Here is a 19,498-nt window from a genome sequence, read left to right on the forward strand (position 1 = left end):
CATTGTGTAAGTGGTGCTTCCACATCCTATCCATTCATCACAGTCAAATAGCTCAGCAGCAGCGTGTGAAGGAAGCACATTGATCATAATGTAGCTCTAGTCTCTCATACTCACCATGTTGTTTCTGTTAAGGACAAGTCTCCCACTACAGCACCGTAGCTAGCCTGGGCTCACATGAACAGCGAGAGAGAAGCTATATTCACTGAGCTGTCCAGATATAGAGATAATCAGCTCTGTGCACTAAGAATGAAAAGGAGGGATTAACAGAGGGGGGTGCACTGCTGAGGGTACAAGTCTTTCAGGTACAGCTATTAGAATTAATCTGAGAAAGATGTGAAGGTATGTACCAAAAGTCATGGTTATCCATCTAATCAAAACAATCCCCGTCATGCTATGGAGGAAAAGTCAGATCAACAAAGTCAATGGTCAAAATGAAAGTCAAATTCACAAAAGGGTACCTGGACGCAGTGGCGGCTGGTGGAACATGTTCTAGGTAGGGCCATCCTATCAATTTCAGCAAACATCCCAGTATGATTTAATGCAAAAAAAATGTAAGTATCAAACACGCATTATTACTTGGCAGTTAAATATTTAACATTCATAAAATGAATTCATGAAAAGGTATATTTTTCTTGATTTCTTTAGAAACTTCCTGTAGGTTTCAAAGCAGAGTGATACTATGTTGTGTTAAGGCTGAGTGCTAAAACAAACACTCTTGACTTGGATTGAATTCCTAACTGGGTAACCGTGATTTAAGAGTGCTGCGTCATTGATGTAGTGTTATCACACAGGTCCAGTGCAGAAAGGTATGCGAGCAAAGAACAGCCAATGCAACAGCCCCAACAGAGAGACAGCAGGTGTATCCATTCAGTAATGTTATGCATGGCGCAGGTGCATTGAGCACATGTCCAACTCCACTTCTGCATGGTATTTAGTTAAAGGGCACATAACCTGGTAGAAAGAAAGGAACAAGGGTCACAAGAGCTGTATTTGGTCTCAGGTGTGTTTGGAGGTGTAACATGAATTAACCCGTCAGAAGGTCATCTTTCATTCAAGCAAGCAGTGTTCCGCAGGGAAGTTTTTTTTAAGGGTGAACGCCGATAAATATGGACTGAAGCAGAATATTTTTTTATATCAAAACATGTTGTGAATTTTAGGAATGATTACAGCCATCTTTTTCCAATTAATTTTACATCACTCTGGTGTTATTGGAAATGTTTCGATCAAACGAGTCGTAAACAATCATACCCAGCCACCCCTGGGATCTAATTCTACCGATAGTAGAATACTAACAGCATCAGTGCAGCCTGATCTTCATCTGCAACGGTGCACAAGTACTGGCTTTAAACACATTGGATGTTGAAATGCAGCAATGCTGATTTCCAATTTGAATGTCAACATTATGAATGAAGCTTCCAACCATTCGGTACAGAACTGTCATGGGAGGGGTGAGGAGGCGCTGAGGACACAGAGGGGTGAGGAGGCACTGAGGACACAGAGGGGTGAGGAGGCGCTGAGGACACAGAGGGGTGAGGAGGCGCTGAGGACACAGAGGGGTGAGGAGGTGCTGAGGACACAGAGGGGTGAGGAGGTGCTGAGGACACAGAGGGGTGAGGAGGTGCTGAGGACACAGAGGGGTGAGGAGGCGCTGAGGACACAGAGGGGTGAGGAGGTGCTGAGGACACAGAGGGGTGAGGAGGCGCTGAGGACACAGAGGGGTGAGGAGGCGCTGAGGACACAGAGGGGTGAGGAGGCGCTGAGGACACAGAGGGGTGAGGAGGCGCTGAGGACACAGAGGGGTGAGGAGGCGCTGAGGACACAGAGGGGTGAGGAGGTGCTGAGGACACAGAGGGGTGAGGAGGTGCTGAGGACACAGAGGGGTGAGGAGGCGCTGAGGACACAGAGGGGTGAGGAGGTGCTGAGGACACAGAGGGGTGAGGAGGCGCTGAGGACACAGAGGGGTGAGGAGGCGCTGAGGACACAGAGGGGTGAGGAGGCGCTGAGGACACAGAGGGGTGAGGAGGCGCTGAGGACACAGAGGGGTGAGGAGGCGCTGAGGACACAGAGTTGGCGCTGAGGACACAGAGGAGGCGCTGAGGACACAGAGGAGGCGCTGAGGACACAGAGGGGTGAGGAGGTGCTGAGGACACAGAGGGGTGAGGAGGCGCTGAGGACACAGAGGGGTGAGGAGGCGCTGAGGACACAGAGGGGTGAGGAGGCGCTGAGGACACAGAGTTGGCGCTGAGGACACAGAGGAGGCGCTGAGGACACAGAGGGGTGAGGAGGTGCTGAGGACACAGAGGGGTGAGGAGGCGCTGAGGACACAGAGGGGTGAGGAGGCGCTGAGGACACAGAGGGGTGAGGAGGCGCTGAGGACACAGAGTTGGCGCTGAGGACACAGAGGAGGCGCTGAGGACACAGAGGGGTGAGGACACAGAGGATAGTCGTAGTTGGAAGTCTAGACAAACTAAAGTGCAGAGTGACATTTATTTTACTGATGAAGATGGGTGGCATTTCCCTTTAATGGCAGCAACTCAAGGATGTATGACAGTAGAGTGCAGAGTGAGTGTGGCCTCATTACATTTTCTGGATCATGATCTGGAATTTACCTGCAGAGATATAAAGAACAGAGAGAGAAGAAAGCATGCGTTAGTCCACACGTCATTCTTATTCAGAAATAAAATCTATTTCCTTCTGCTTAAATGTTTCAAATTCATACTCTGATGATCAGAGTCTGATCATCATACTCTCATCATTCAGACACATTCATACTCTCATCATTCAGACACATTCATACTCTCATCATTCAGACACATTCATACTCTCATCATTCAGACACATTCATACTCTCATCATTCATACACATTCATACTCTCATCATTCAGACACATTCATACTCTCATCATTCAGACACATTCATACTCTCATCATTCAGACACATGCATACTCTCATCATTCATACACATTCATACTCTCATCATTCAGACACATTCATACTCTCATCATTCAGACACATTCATACTCTCATCATTCATACACATTCATACTCTCATCATTCATACACATTCATACTCTCATCATTCAGACACATTCATACTCTCATCATTCAGACACATTCATACTCTCATCATTCAGACACATTCATACTCTCATCATTCATACACATTCATACTCTCATCATTCAGACACATTCATACTCTCATCATTCAGACACATTCATACTCTCATCATTCAGACACATTCATACTCTCATCATTCATACACATTCATACTCTCATCATTCATACACATTCATACTCTCATCATTCAGACACATTCATACTCTCATCATTCAGACACATTCATACTCTCATCATTCAGACACATTCATACTCTCATCATTCATACACATTCATACTCTCATCATTCATACACATTCATACTCTCATCATTCAGACACATTCATACTCTCATCATTCATACACATTCATACTCTCATCATTCAGACACATTCATACTCTCATCATTCATACACATTCATACTCTCATCATTCAGACACATTCATACTCTCATCATTCATACACATTCATACTCTCATCATTCATACACATTCATACTCTCATCATTCATACACATTCATACTCTCATCATTCAGACACATTCATACTCTCATCATTCATACACATTCATACTCTCATCATTCAGACACATTCATACTCTCATCATTCAGACACATTCATACTCTCATCATTCAGACACATTCATACTCTCATCATTCAGACACATTCATACTCTCATCATTCAGACACATTCATACTCTCATCATTCAGACACATTCATACTCTCATCATTCATACACATTCATACTCTCATCATTCAGACACATTCATACTCTCATCATTCATACACATTCATACTCTCATCATTCATACACATTCATACTCTCATCATTCAGACACATTCATACTCTCATCATTCATACACATTCATACTCTCATCATTCATACACATTCATACTCTCATCATTCAGACACATTCATACTCTCATCATTCATACTCTCATCATTCAGACACATTCATACTCTCATCATTCATACACATTCATACTCTCATCATTCAGACACATTCATACTCTCATCATTCAGACACATTCATACTCTCATCATTCATACACATTCATACTCTCATCATTCATACACATTCATACTCTCATCATTCAGACACATTCATACTCTCATCATTCATACACATTCATACTCTCATCATTCATACACATTCATACTCTCATCATTCATACACATTCATACTCTCATCATTCAGACACATTCATACTCTCATCATTCATACTCTCATCATTCAGACACATTCATACTCTCATCATTCATACACATTCATACTCTCATCATTCAGACACATTCATACTCTCATCATTCATACACATTCATACTCTCATCATTCATACACATTCATACTCTCATCATTCAGACACATTCATACTCTCATCATTCAGACACATTCATACTCTCATCATTCAGACACATTCATACTCTCATCATTCATACACATTCATACTCTCATCATTCATACACATTCATACTCTCATCATTCAGACACATTCATACTCTCATCATTCAGACACATTCATACTCTCATCATTCAGACACATTCATACTCTCATCATTCATACACATTCATACTCTCATCATTCATACACATTCATACTCTCATCATTCATACACATTCATACACAGTGGGCACCAGTGGTGGGCCGCCAGGGCCAGCAAGGCCTTCTCTGCTGGCCTAAACAGAATCAGTTATATCTATTTTATATTTTTTCTTAAATACACTACGTGTATTATAATTTATATAATTATTTTTCCCATTATCTTATGTTCTCATTGCACAGCTCCTGTCTTCCTCAGTTGCTCTGCTTCCAGTGCAGCTTGTTTTAAGTAGAGCTTTTATCCAATCAGATCTCACCTCTGTGTCTCTAGGTAGAACAGAGCCAGCGTGCTGTGCTGTGCTGTGATTGGTCAGCAGGCGAGCACGTGACCATTGTGAAACAAAACTTAACAGCAGAGGCTTAGTCGGAGTAGTGAGAGAGAGACATTTTTTGCATTTTGCTTGGTGTAGGTCAGGGGTCTTCAACGTTTTAGGGACAAGGACCCCCAAACTGATAGAGAGATGGAGCAGAGACCCCCGACTATATATATTGTATACAATTGTGTTATATTAAATGGGCCTGGTACCGTGTATACCTCTTTATTGTGCATTCAATACTAAGCTATTCAAACAATACACAGGTTCATATATTCATGTTTTTATTGTAAACATGTGCAAGGTACAGTGAGTAGGGAGGCCGTACTACTGACATTTAGAAACATACCTTGTCAGCTGATACCAATGCCAACATCAACATTATCTGTCAATTACATGATAATCATGCAGACAAGCTATTCAAACTGATGTTTTCATTTTAAACAAATGTGGAAACGAAAAATGAGTGATGACCTATTAGTGCGACTGCCATGCATAAACATACCTGTTGTCGTTCATACAATACTGAACGATTAAAATAATGGAGACATTCATGTTTAGAGGAAAAAAAAACTAAACATTTTTAATTGTCTAATCAACCAAGGATTTCACGGCCCCCCTGCAGTACCTCCGCGCACCCCCTAGGGGCCACGGACCCCCTGTTGAAGACCTCTGGTGTAGATTATTATTATTTTTACCCAGCTTTGTTTTTTTATCACTCAATGGCTGAAGGAGGAGAAACGGATTTGTGAGTTGGGATTGAACCGTGGGATTAAACTCTTTGTCAACAAAGAAAGGAGGATGGAGTTTGTCTTTAAGTCAACTGGTTTTTTTTTTTTACATCTAATATCTGAATGGCCCTTGAGTGTGTAGCAGAATGCGTGTTGCTGCTGTTGTTTTCCCGTTAAGCTAGTTAGCGTAGCCTCCCAGAACACTTGCGGAGCTCCAGCTGTTTTTTGTTGTGGTTTTTTTTGTTCCGGTTCAGAGGTCACGTCAAGTTTCATGACTCGAGTGAGATGTACACACACCGTGACACAAGGGGGAGAGACGAGGAAACAGAAGGAAGAGCAGGAACATTATTACATGAGTTGCAAAAATAAAATCTTTCCAAAAGAGAAAAATGGGTCGTGGCTTGTCATTAAGGGGTGATGATGGGTCAGACCAATTGAACACCACTGTCCTACATGAGCGAAGAAAACATTATATTTCCCACAATTTAACCTTCTGCCTTTTCCAAATGCAGTACTATTATTCAAACGTATTGTTCGGTTTGTAAGCCTCGTACTGAAGGAATGCGTGTATAGTTTCAGCCCTAGAAACTAATAACCGTAGCTGTGGCGCCATCATGAGGTGATAAGGTGGTGTTTCAGCTGCAGCACAGCAGTGAAGGCCCAGGTATAAAATGCACGGCCCGCCACTGGCGGGCACAGCTTACGGGATCAAGGGGACATGGACTACAGGAGCCGGGGATCAAACCTCCGCCCCTTTGACTGAAGGACAACCTACCACTGAGCCACAGTTGCCCCTAATTAAAGAACTCGATTCGCTGATGATAACAGAGATGCGGTTGAAAGCTCTTGAAAAAAGGCAAAAGTTACGATTTTTCTTTTCCATGATTGGATGATGGACAAGTGATGTAACTTACAAGCAGGCATGATGGACACCTCAGCAGTCACAACACTCTTCACTCCCAGGTTGGACAGAGCTCCTCTCACCAGACCACAGCTGAAGGCCAGATACTGCAGAGAGACACACACATCTGCGTCATAAGAGTAAGGATGTCACACAGAGGCATGTCTGATGGACATCATCAGCTATATAAATCCTGATTAATGTGTGTTTGCTGTGGGTACAGTGATCTACTAAAACACTGAAAATGGACAGCCATGAATGAACTAAAGAAAAACAGCAGTGTGTGTACGCGTAAAGGAGGTTAAGGTTTAAACTGCATCATGCTGAAGGAGGTTGTCTAAATCCTATCCAATTATCTACATTACAAGAAACACCAAAGGTGCGCTGCAACTCTAGCTGTGTACTGTCAGCCTGTTAACGAAACTAAAATATAAAGAAGATGAAGTGTGATTTGACAGCAGATGCTCAATATTAGAAGAGTTGGATTGTGAGCAGGATGTGTCTGCACCTGAAGGTAACAAAGGTAACATGAGTAACCTGCAGGCTATTGGCTTACAGCTAATCAACCTACACTGTGCAATGCTGCTCATTTAAAAGTGATCTTAATGAGACTCTGGAGCAGGTCTGGGATCAGCTGCCTCACAAACAGGAAACTGCAGAAAGTCATAATAAAGCACCTTTGGGGCGTGTTCCAGGTACTGCTTCCCAGCTGACAGCTGACTCAGCAATCGGAACTTGTTGTCCTGGAGAACATAGATGCCCTAAAACAGCAGTACAGCTGGTGAATAACATAAGTATTTGTGTATTATGCATGTTTGAGACAAAATGAACGATGTCAGTTTGTCAGGCTGCTGATAAGCTGCTGTATGAATGAGAGTAACTACAGAGAGCTTGCCTGGTGGTTGGTTCGAAGGTTGTCGATTTGCTTCTTGAACACGCAGGTCCAGAAGTCTTTGCAGACAAACTTCATGACGTCCAGCTCGTCTTTGAACCGTGCTGTGTCTTTTGTAAGTCTGGAGAAAAGGAAAAGCTGTTCACATGAACGGTGGCTATATACCTTATGCACTATGCAGTGTCATTCAGTCTTTTGTAAAACAGCTGGTCACTGCAGTTGAAGTCAAGCAGAGCTCAAACAGCAGATGATGCATGTACTTGGGGACTATTCTCCACAGTGGTTTCTCTCGTGAGTTCATGTGGCAGCAGGGCGGTGTATGTAATGAACTACAGTGTGTGTTCATGGTAATGAAGGAACACGTCAGTGTGGCTCCTTGATGTGTTTTTATACACTGGAGCAAGAACATATCAGGCTTTGATACACACACAGTACTTGTTAGTAGATACATTCAGTAGTCACGTTTCCCTTCAATTGTCAAGCGAATCTCAAGCAATTCAAGCTATCTTTTTTAAATAATGTCAACAAAAGAGTGCATTTCCATCAGATAAAGCATGTTGGAGCGTAGCTGAGTCTGAAGTCATGTTGGGCTCCTCTGTTAGCATGGCTGTAATCTGAAGGAGAGGTTATGAACTGGAAACAACAAGTCGGCATGGCCACCAAACCATGAGAGCAAATACAGAGAGGTCTTCAGGAATTTGTTTTCATTGTTCTTTCATGTCAGCTAGTACTGGCCATGTGAGATGCAGAGACTAAGACAGAATAAATGAATAACCAGGAAGGGGTGGAAACTGGTTGAATTACAACTTCCAGGTGTGTCACGTGACGCCACAGGGCCCAGAAAGACAGGAGTCCTTCATGTGTCCATGGTCAAACTTCTTTCTTTTAAATCAAACTATGCTGTTTCCATACAGCTTATTTTGATGCAATACAAAGGAGTGGAAACACAGCTAGCGTTGGTTTGCCTCTGCATACCAGATTTTGTGACACTTTAAAGTATTATTATTGTAATAATTAAGTTTAATTTGTGTTGCCTCGTGCCTGTAATGGATAACAAATAGATTAAAAACTGGTTAACTGCTCATTTGGTTCCATTTACAAGGTGAGTGTACAGAAGAGTTACCTCTCCATCAGACCTGTGAGCAGTGGTGTATAAAGTACCCAAAAGCCATACTACATAAAGATACCTTACTGGAAAACTACTCCAGTAAAAGTAAAAAGTCACTTATTTGAATATCACTTGAGTAAAAGTCTTAAAGTATCTGATATTTATTGTACTTAAGTATCAAAAGTAATTTTCTGATATTAAATGTGCTTAAGTATTGAAAGTAAAAGTACAAGTAAATGCTGTAAATGTACTGAAAAGCAAAGTGTCAGAATTGTGAGAATTATGAAGTTTATTCTTTTAAGTGCTGTGGCATCATGACCAAGGACATGGAGCTGTGTTGAACATAATTGGGTTGGCTGTGATCCATCCAGGAGCAACAATGTTCAACATAATATATTGTACATAAGTATACTTTTGCATCTACGATGAACTTATAATCATAATTCTCCGAAAAGCAATATGACACTATGAAGGAGTTCTGACAGTGCGTTTATAAGTATGCTCATTAGACTAGAGGATGTAGAGGGCCAATGCATAATATTATGTTCAGCAAAACATATCCACTTGATGCATCAGGTCAGTGTTGTGAGAAAGGACACCTGCCTTGTAAACTCCTATGGGCCTGATTTGAACACAACAGACAAAGGTTTTGCTGAAGCTGAATCTGCAATTGGGCGACTGCTACCATCATAACTCCATCTGATCATCCACAACATGACTCAAATATCAAAACATGATCAATACTAAAGCAGCACCGAAAGTAACAACCCAGTCATTACTTGAAACTGAAAAATGTTTTCTTTGCAAAAATGTAGTGAAGTAAAAGTAAAAGTCAACAGAAATATAAGTAGTAAAGTAAAGTACAGATATCCAAAAAAACGACTTAAGTACAGTCACGAAGTATTTCTACTTCGTTACTATACACCACTGCCTGTGAGTGTACAGAATAGTTACCTCTCTATCAGACCTTGGCCCACTCTGAAGCCCATATTCTCCAGGGTGGCGATATTTCGTCCATTCTCCTGAGCGAAGGACAGAGAAGTGATGAATGACACAGGTGACGACCACTGACTGTCCGGAGGAACGTGCAGCTTACTCACACTCTTACCGTCTCTCCGTTCTCAGCTGACTTGTAAATGTACTGAATGACTTCGTTGTGTAAGAACTGGAAAGGAGCTTCGTCTGCCATTGTTGTTCCCTAGAGGCTGCGATTCGGTCTGTTAGCAGCTGGTTCACCGGGTCACCGACATCATGACGCCCACAGACAGACCTGTGTACAGGACCTTTCAACGTTACACTCCAACACTAAACAAACAGGTTCTTCTGCTTCCTTGTCGAGCTCGTTCACCCGCCGGTGAGGGGCTAAGCGTCTAATATCTGCACCACTACCGCCACCAGCTGGCCTGGAGGTGAAACTGCGTCATCAAAATATACAGACAAGTTCTGGAAATAGCAACAGCAAAGATAATTTAGCTTTTGTTGAACTTTTTAGCAATAATCTTTTTTTTTTTTGGTCTGGCGAAAATATTTGTAATGTAAAAAAGTAGAAAGCAAAGACAGAATAGATATAGTTATGTTATGTTGAACATGCAGGTCCAGAAACGATCAAAAAGTCACACATGTTCCTTCATTACCATGCATACACAGAGCTTATTTAGACTCAATCCCACATACACCGTCCTGCTGCCACACATACCAGTGCAAAATGTGGATTAATCCGCAAAAATAGTTCTGAATTTATACATACATGTATATCCACCTGTTTGAGGTCTCTTTAACACTACACGTCATCCAGCCACGTTTGTTACCAAAGTGACCAGCTGCTTTAGGAAATGACTCAGCCTTTTTGGCAAGTTTTACAACTTCTTCTTTTTAGGTTTATGTCTTCAGAAGAAACCAATGTGCTCAGAGCTGAGAGCTCAGGAAGCTTTTAGTCTTTTCATGGGATTTGTTGCCTTTAAGAAAAATATAGAATATCACATAGCTGATGGATCAAATACATTTCCATGACAGTTTGTTGCAACTCTATAAACCACATATATATTTCAGAATTTAATCATGTCATAGAATATATGGTAATGATTTGCAGTTGAACCTTTTACATGGTTGTGGGAAAGGAAAAAAGTGTGTTGAGAGAGTAAATGACCCATTTTCAAATTGTATTTGTGAAAATCAAGATCATAGATCTTGTGTAAGTGTAGAAGGATGTTCTCTGTTCAGCACACAGATGGCTTGTTTGAGGAGATGTGAACATATTTTGACAATGTCTGACCTCTGACCTACTCATTGACGGGATTCACCAGTTCATGAATGTTTAAAATCAGACTGAAGACAGACACACACAAATGTTCGTTTAATTTATTGTTCCAACACTTCTTTTGTAATTAAAAATCGGTGAGTACAAAATCTGCTGTCGTACACGTATGTGTACAAAACATCTTGATGTAACAAACATCACAGAAGTGTTCAACAAGGCATTCGAAAATAAACAAAAACAAAAACAGGCATTTCAATAATTCTTCATGCAGTTCTTTACAGCTCTCCATGCGAATGGGACTCAGCTCAGTGCGTCCACCTGCTGGTGTTCAGGGGTCCTCTGGACAGTAACGGGGGTAGGAGGTGAGCCACTTCACAGGACAGTCCCTAAAAACACACACACACACTTATTGTGACACAAGTGCACTGCCTAACTGTGCTATCACTCTAGCCATTGTTGTTGTTTCTATCTATGGGCATACATTTGCTGGATTAGAATCTGCTGAGTATTATGTGGAATTGAATTTCAAATTTCTTTTTAAGCTCCACCTTTTCTTTCCTACATTCTCATTTCCTTTCCTACAAACTCTTCTCCTTCCTTTCATTGTCTTGTGCAAGTTGGGAATTCATTAGTGCCTGTCTCTTGCTTTGGCTGAGGAAACAGGAGTGAACTTCAGCACTTCCAGGCCCAAATGTCTGCCCATGAACAGCACTGGACTCCTGACTCCTGAGTTTTTCTTGTGAGGGTGTTTGTACCTGTGATACTTCTGTCCCTTCCTCCTCTGGTACTCGGTTTCATCCACCGTCCACACAGCTCCCTTTCCTCCCTCCACCCGCACAAAACACTTGTGCAGGCTGAGGTTGTGCCGCACTGCATTCTGGTTAGAACAGGGACATTGTATTGTCAATAGATGGAAACTCTTTTGTTGTTGTTATCACTTAACACATGACTGAATCACAAGGCAGTAAGACTATGGCTTTTAACAGTGTAACCGTGATACCGTGATACCTGCTGCTGACTTGTCGTATTTATGAATGAGAATCTCCGATTTTTCCGAGAGCTTCAACATATCTGACTCAGCCAGAGTAAACCCAAATTTAATTTAATTTAGGCTTCATCTGCACTCATTATCATTTTCCTGTTAACTATGTAGCTTTCTATCTATGTAACAATATGACGAGCCCATTCTTAACTCTGCTTCTAGAGCTAGAACTCTTTGCCTAACCCGAGGAACAGCCAGCAATGAGCACCACACACTCTTGCTCTTTTCTGGAATATGTGATGAGGAGAAGCACTTGTAGCAACCCGCCACCAGACATTTGTTTTGACTTTGTACATTTCTGTAAATCACTGATGCATTGATGTTTCCAATCCAAAAATACGTTTCATGAATATATCTTATATCAGCCTCCTTTCACGCTTGCAGCAACACACATTGCCATCATGAAGCATCGTGAAGCATCGTGAAGCATCGTGAAGCATCGTGACGCATCGTGAAACATCGTGAAACACCGTGAAGCACCGTGAAACACCGTGAAACACCGTGAAGCACCGTGAAGCACCGTGACGCACCGTGAAGCATCGTGAAACATCGTGAAGCATCAGTCAGGTCTAGGCAACATAACTACTTGGTTAATGTTAGTAGAAAGATCACAATTTGTATTTAAATAATAACATGACAACATAATGTAACAACTCTAACAATTTAAGTAAAATTAACTTAATATGGTATGAAATATTCCCAACGTGACTGAGCCCTAAGAAAAAACAGTGCAGATGCATTTCAGTGTACATAGCTGATTTAGCAAGTGATATTTGCCGTAAGGCTCCAACAGTGTAATGCATATCATTTCATCAGGTGTGAATGTGTAATCTGAGTAGTTCAAACCTTCCAGGTAGCAGTGTTGTGTCTGAAGTAGAAGAACATGGTAGTGAACCAGTTGTAAATCTCATTCAGAGTGCGCTGTTTGTCGAGAGACTCCAGGATAGACTGCAAACGGTCAGACACAGTGAGAAACACACTCGGACAAGATGTGACAGGAACTGCCATCCAATGTAGAGATCAGCCACCATTGCAACAGTGTGTAGCAGAACTACAGTGCATCAAATACAGTTACTTTCAGCTGAGGCATCATTTCCCTAGTTTGAGCCATAATGTCATTCTGTCCAATTTAAACCTGAACTCAGCTTTGCATCATTGCACACACACACACACACACACACACATACACAAGTCTACAGCTGAATGCTGTAAATTGAATTACACCTCTCTTTGTACTGATTAGGTTATAACATTATAACATGTTGTATTGGACCCATATCTTCATCCCTTCTTCAGCTCGGGATTAACCGAATATATTACCGTATACCTTTAGAGCTGACTTAAAGGTATAGTGTGTAGCATAAGGGGATCTATTGGCAGAAATGGAATATAATATTATTATGTTTTCTTTAGTATATAATCACCTGAAAATATGAACTGTTTTCATACTTTAGAATGTATATCTACATACTGAGCGGGTCATCTTCACAGAGCTAGCCGCCATGTTTCTACAGTAGCCCAGAGCAGGCAAACCAAACACTGGCTCTAGATAGTGTTCTGGTATTTTAACGTGGTCTACCGTAGTTCTCCTCCACGCTTGGCACACAGGAGAACTTCAGTTGGGTGTAATCTGCAACCTCACCACTAGATGACACCAGATTCTACACACTAGACCTTCAAACTCATTTTTGAAAGGTTAATCTAGCCATGTATCTGAATATATTTAAAGATGTTACCATGAAAAGATCCAAAAAGTAACTTTACAATTGACTGTAAAACACTCCTAAAGAGTGCAAAGTCTGCTCTCTGAAATCACCAGTGAATGCCAAAGTACGTCGGTCATAAAAAGACCAGCTTTACAAATAATACAACATCTTATAAAAGAAACTCACCCATCTTATCAAGTAGGCGTAGGTGTATGGAGGTCTGATGTTGTTGTATTTGTAACATTCAATACTGGGGACCAAATCTGTACAACAACAATGATATGTCATCAATTCATGTCATCAAACACATGTGATTAAGATTATGATTATTCATCTGATCTTCTAAACTACCTTTGTGTAAATACGAGTGTGTTGGTGGGAAGCCTTAGTGTATGAATGGAAAGCAGTGAATATCACTGTACAATGTTCAGGCGTAGTTTCAAACTTGCATTACAATACATACATTCCAATATAAAGATTGAGATAACAAATTGTTCGAAATTGATAAGAGTACTGTAGCTACAAATCTCATGGATTTAATTTAGAATTTTGACGTTTTATTTTTCAGAATCATGATAGTCAACATCTGTAAGCCCATTTGTGCCCTTACACATTCCAGAGATCAGAATGTGGCACAACAACAAAATGTGTGAGCAGGTATTGCTTTATTTCTTGCTGTGGTGTTTGCTCATGAATAAACTTCCATACAAACCTGGGAGAATATGAGCAGAAGCAGCAGCCATGCTGTAGCCATGCTGGGACAACTCTTCCAGATGTTTAATGCCCCATTGTTGCACTCTGTCTCCATCTGTTACCTGGGGCTGGGGCAGGAACAGAGGAAGACTGTACGGCCACTCAGAAGCTGCCTTCAGCATGCAATGATGGAGGTGGACATCAACAGTTCAGTTTGCTTTCTTTCCAGGTCGAAGTTCATTTAAGAATTTTTACGAAATATACAAGACTTCTTAGAATTCTTCAAGCTACACTAACCCTTCTTTCATCAGACAAATAAAGCTGAAAAAACAGTGAAAGCCAAGAGCGATTGGAACCAACATACCAAATCAGTGTGTTTGTGTTCAGAGAGATGCAGATGAAGTTGCATCGCAATGAGTTTCTGTCTCTCCAGGATGAGCTGAAAGAAGAGAATGCCCATTTACATCAAATTTACCCGAAACAAGTGACTTTATAACTCCAGACTCACAGAGTTTATAAGAATTAAAAAGTGGTGAGACATGAGTCATCATTATTGTAAGCTGCTCTGAGTGAAGAAGTCCACACGGAGCTTTATATGTTTTATAATAAGTCATGATGTAGTGTAGGGAGACAGCTTACACCATGTTTTATAATAAGTCATGATGTAGTGTAGGGAGACAGCTTACACCATGTTTTATAATAAGTCATGATGTAGTGTAGGGAGACAGCTTACACCATGTTTTATAATATGTCATGATGTAGTGTAGGGAGACAGCTTACACCATGTTTTATAATAAGTCATGATGTAGTGTAGGGAGACAGCTTACACCATGTTTTATAATATGTCATGATGTAGTGTAGGGAGACAGCTTACACCATGTTTTATAATAAGTCATGATGTAGTGTAGGGAGACAGCTTACACCATGTTTTATAATAAGTCATGATGTAGTGTAGGGAGATAGCTTACACCATGTTTTATAATATGTCATGATGTAGTGTAGGGAGACAGCTTACACCATGTTTTATAATAAGTCATGATGTAGTGTAGGGAGATAGCTTACACCATGTTTTATAATAAGTCATGATGTAGTGTAGGGAGACAGCTTACACCATGTTTTATAATAAGTCATGATGTAGTGTAGGGAGATAGCTTACACCATGTTTTATAATATGTCATGATGTAGTGTAGGGAGACAGCTTACACCATGTTTTATAATAAGTCATGATGTAGTGTAGGGAGACAGCTTACACCATGTTTTATAATAAGTCATGATGTAGTGTAGGGAGACAGCTTACACCATGTTTTATAATAAGTCATGATGTAGTGTAGGGAGACAGCTTACACCATGTTTTATAATAAGTCATGATGTAGTGTAGGGTGACAGCTTACACCATGTTTTATAATAAGTCATGATGTAGTGTAGGGAGACAGCTTACACCATGTTTTATAATAAGTCATGATGTAGTGTAGGGAGATAGCTTACACCATGTTTTATAATAAGTCATGATGTAGTGTAGGGAGACAGCTTACACCATGTTTTATAATAACTCATGATGTAGTGTAGGGAGACAGCTTACACCATGTTTTATAATAAGTCATGATGTAGTGTAGGGAGACAGCTTACACCATGTTTTATAATATGTCATGATGTAGTGTAGGGAGACAGCTTACACCATGTTTTATAATAAGTCATGATGTAGTGTAGGGAGACAGCTTACACCATGTTTTATAATAAGTCATGATGTAGTGTAGGGAGACAGCTTACACCATGTTTTATAATAAGTCATGATGTAGTGTAGGGAGATAGCTTACACCATGTTTTATAATAAGTCATGATGTAGTGTAGGGAGATAGCTTACACCATGTTTTATAATAAGTCATGATGTAGTGTAGGGAGACAGCTTACACCATGTTTTATAATAAGTCATGATGTAGTGTAGGGAGACAGCTTACACCATGTTTTATAATAAGTCATGATGTAGTGTAGGGAGATAGCTTACACCATGTTTTATAATAAGTCATGATGTAGTGTAGGGAGATAGCTTACACCATGTTTTATAATAAGTCATGATGTAGTGTAGGGAGATAGCTTACACCATGTTTTATAATAAGTCATGATGTAGTGTAGGGAGACAGCTTACACCATGTTTTATAATATGTCATGATGTAGTGTAGGGAGATAGCTTACACCATGTTTTATAATATGTCATGATGTAGTGTAGGGAGACAGCTTACACCATGTTTTATAATAAGTCATGATGTAGTGTAGGGAGACAGCTTACACCATGTTTTATAATATGTCATGATGTAGTGTAGGGAGACAGCTTACACCATGTTTTATAATAAGTCATGATGTAGTGTAGGGAGACAGCTTACACCATGTTTTATAATAAGTCATGATGTAGTGTAGGGAGACAGCTTACACCATGTTTTATAATATGTCATGATGTAGTGTAGGGAGACAGCTTACACCATGTTTTATAATAAGTCATGATGTAGTGTAGGGAGACAGCTTACACCATGTTTTATTATAAGTCATGATGTAGTGTAGGGAGACAGCTTACACCATGTTTTATAATAAGTCATGATGTAGGGAGACAGCTTACACCATGTTTTATAATAAGTCATGATGTAGGGAGACAGCTTACACCATGTTTTATAATAAGTCATGATGTAGTGTAGGGAGACAGCTTACACCATGTTTTATAATATGTCATGATGTAGTGTAGGGAGACAGCTTACACCATGTTTTATAATAAGTCATGATGTAGTGTAGGGAGATAGCTTACACCATGTTTTATTATAAGTCATGATGTAGTGTAGGGAGACAGCTTACACCATGTTTTATAATATGTCATGATGTAGTGTAGGGAGATAGCTTACACCATGTTTTATAATAAGTCATGATGTAGTGTAGGGTGACAGCTTACACCATGTTTTATAATATGTCATGATGTAGTGTAGGGAGACAGCTTACACCATGTTTTATAATAAGTCATGATGTAGTGTAGGGAGACAGCTTACACCATGTTTTATAATAAGTCATGATGTAGTGTAGGGAGACAGCTTACACCATGTTTTATAATAAGTCATGATGTAGTGTAGGGAGACAGCTTACACCATGTTTTATAATAAGTCATGATGTAGTGTAGGGAGACAGCTTACACCATGTTTTATAATAAGTCATGATGTAGTGTAGGGAGACAGCTTACACCATGTTTTATAATATGTCATGATGTAGTGTAGGGAGACAGCTTACACCATGTTTTATAATAAGTCATGATGTAGTGTAGGGAGACAGCTTACACCATGTTTTATAATATGTCATGATGTAGTGTAGGGAGACAGCTTACACCATGTTTTATTATAAGTCATGATGTAGTGTAGGGAGACAGCTTACACCATGTTTTATAATAAGTCATGATGTAGGGGAGGGAGACAGCTTACACCATGTTTTATAATATGTCATGATGTAGGGAGACAGCTTACACCATGTTTTATAATAAGTCATGATGTAGGGAGACAGCTTACACCATGTTTTATAATATGTCATGATGTAGTGTAGGGAGATAGCTTACACCATGTTTTATAATAAGTCATGATGTAGTGTAGGGAGATAGCTTACACCATGTTTTATAATAAGTCATGATGTAGTGTAGGGAGACAGCTTACACCATGTTTTATAATAAGTCATGATGTAGTGTAGGGAGATAGCTTACACCATGTTTTATAATAAGTCATGATGTAGTGTAGGGAGATAGCTTCCACCATGTTTTATTATAAGTCATGATGTAGTGTAGGGAGACAGCTTACACCATGTTTTATAATAAGTCATGATGTAGTGTAGGGAGACAGCTTACACCATGTTTTATAATAAGTCATGATGTAGTGTAGGGAGACAGCTTACACCATGTTTTATAATAAGTCATGATGTAGTGTAGGGAGACAGCTTACACCATGTTTTATAATAAGTCATGATGTAGTGTAGGGAGACAGCTTACACCATGTTTTATAATAAGTCATGATGTAGTGTAGGGAGACAGTTTACACCATGTTTTATAATAAGTCATGATGTAGTGTAGGGAGACAGCTTACACCATGTTTTATAATATGTCATGATGTAGTGTAGGGTGACAGCTTACACCATGTTTTATAATAAGTCATGATGTAGTGTAGGGAGACAGCTTACACCATGTTTTATAATAAGTCATGATGTAGTGTAGGGAGACAGCTTACACCATGTTTTATAATAAGTCATGATGTAGTGTAGGGAGACAGCTTACACCATGTTTTATAATAAGTCATGATGTAGTGTAGGGAGATAGCTTACACCATGTTTTATAATAAGTCATGATGTAGTGTAGGGAGATAGCTTACACCATGTTTTATAATAAGTCATGATGTAGTGTAGGGAGACAGCTTACACCATGTTTTATAATAAGTCATGATGTAGTGTAGGGAGATAGCTTACACCATGTTTTATAATAAGTCATGATGTAGTGTAGGGAGATAGCTTACACCATGTTTTATAATAAGTCATGATGTAGTGTAGGGAGATAGCTTACACCATGTTTTATAATAAGTCATGATGTAGTGTAGGGAGACAGCTTACACCATGTTTTATAATAAGTCATGATGTAGTGTAGGGAGACAGCTTACACCATGTTTTATAATAAGTCATGATGTAGTGTAGGGTGACAGCTTACACCATGTTTTATAATAAGTCATGATGTAGTGTAGGGAGACAGCTTACACCATGTTTTATAATAAGTCATGATGTAGTGTAGGGAGACAGCTTACACCATGTTTTATAATAAGTCATGATGTAGTGTAGGGAGATAGCTTACACCATGTTTTATAATAAGTCATGATGTAGTGTAGGGAGACAGCTTACACCATGTTTTATAATAAGTCATGATGTAGTGTAGGGAGACAGCTTACACCATGTTTTATAATAAGTCATGATGTAGTGTAGGGAGACAGCTTACACCATGTTTTATAATAAGTCATGATGTAGTGTAGGGAGACAGCTTACACCATGTTTTATAATAAGTCATGATGTAGTGTAGGGAGACAGCTTACACCATGTTTTATAATAAGTCATGATGTAGTGTAGGGAGACAGCTTACACCATGTTTTATAATAAGTC

At 40.1% G+C, this 19,498-nt stretch overlaps 2 protein-coding genes across 2 annotated transcripts in view; both read right to left on the reverse strand.

Annotated features, from left to right (window-relative positions):
* Window positions 1–2,123: 2,123 nt before the first annotated feature.
* trappc6b (trafficking protein particle complex subunit 6B) lies at window positions 2,124–9,946 on the reverse strand. Its single transcript, XM_079273703.1, has 6 exons — window positions 9,758–9,946; window positions 9,604–9,671; window positions 7,545–7,662; window positions 7,327–7,410; window positions 6,663–6,756; window positions 2,124–2,609 (listed from the first exon to the last, which is right to left on the reverse strand). Exons 1-6 carry the CDS (start codon window positions 9,836–9,838, stop codon window positions 2,578–2,580), a joined length of 477 nt encoding a protein of 158 aa, XP_079129829.1. The 5' UTR covers window positions 9,839–9,946; the 3' UTR covers window positions 2,124–2,577.
* Window positions 9,947–11,234: 1,288 nt separating this feature from the next.
* Window positions 11,235–19,498, reverse strand: part of foxp3b (forkhead box P3b) — a gene marked incomplete at its 3' end in the record, with an annotated part of 34,435 nt that continues 26,171 nt past the window's right edge. Inside the window, exons 7-12 of the mRNA XM_079273047.1 lie at window positions 14,712–14,786; window positions 14,367–14,520; window positions 13,841–13,917; window positions 12,795–12,896; window positions 11,662–11,783; window positions 11,235–11,292 (exon numbers count right to left, since the gene is read on the reverse strand). Coding sequence (XP_079129173.1) covers window positions 11,235–11,292; window positions 11,662–11,783; window positions 12,795–12,896; window positions 13,841–13,917; window positions 14,367–14,520; window positions 14,712–14,786 — 588 coding nt within the window. The remainder of the gene's footprint in view (window positions 11,293–11,661; window positions 11,784–12,794; window positions 12,897–13,840; window positions 13,918–14,366; window positions 14,521–14,711; window positions 14,787–19,498) is intronic.

The sequence above is a fragment of the Melanostigma gelatinosum genome, assembly GCF_949748355.1.
Source record: "Melanostigma gelatinosum genome assembly, chromosome: 8".
NCBI lineage: Eukaryota > Metazoa > Chordata > Actinopteri > Perciformes > Zoarcidae > Melanostigma > Melanostigma gelatinosum.

Excerpts from the sequence above, each read along its gene's own strand:
- trappc6b (XM_079273703.1), bottom strand. The coding sequence starts at position 9,838 with ATGGCAGACGAAGCTCCTTTCCAGTTCTTACACAACGAAGTCATTCAG. Across the intron at positions 6,757-7,326 it reads ACCTGGAACACGCCCCAAAG|TATCTGGCCTTCAGCTGTGG; the intron begins GTGCTTTATTAT and ends GTCTCTCTGCAG. Across the intron at positions 2,610-6,662 it reads GGTGTCCATCATGCCTGCTT|GTAAATTCCAGATCATGATC; the intron begins GTAAGTTACATC and ends ATATCTCTGCAG.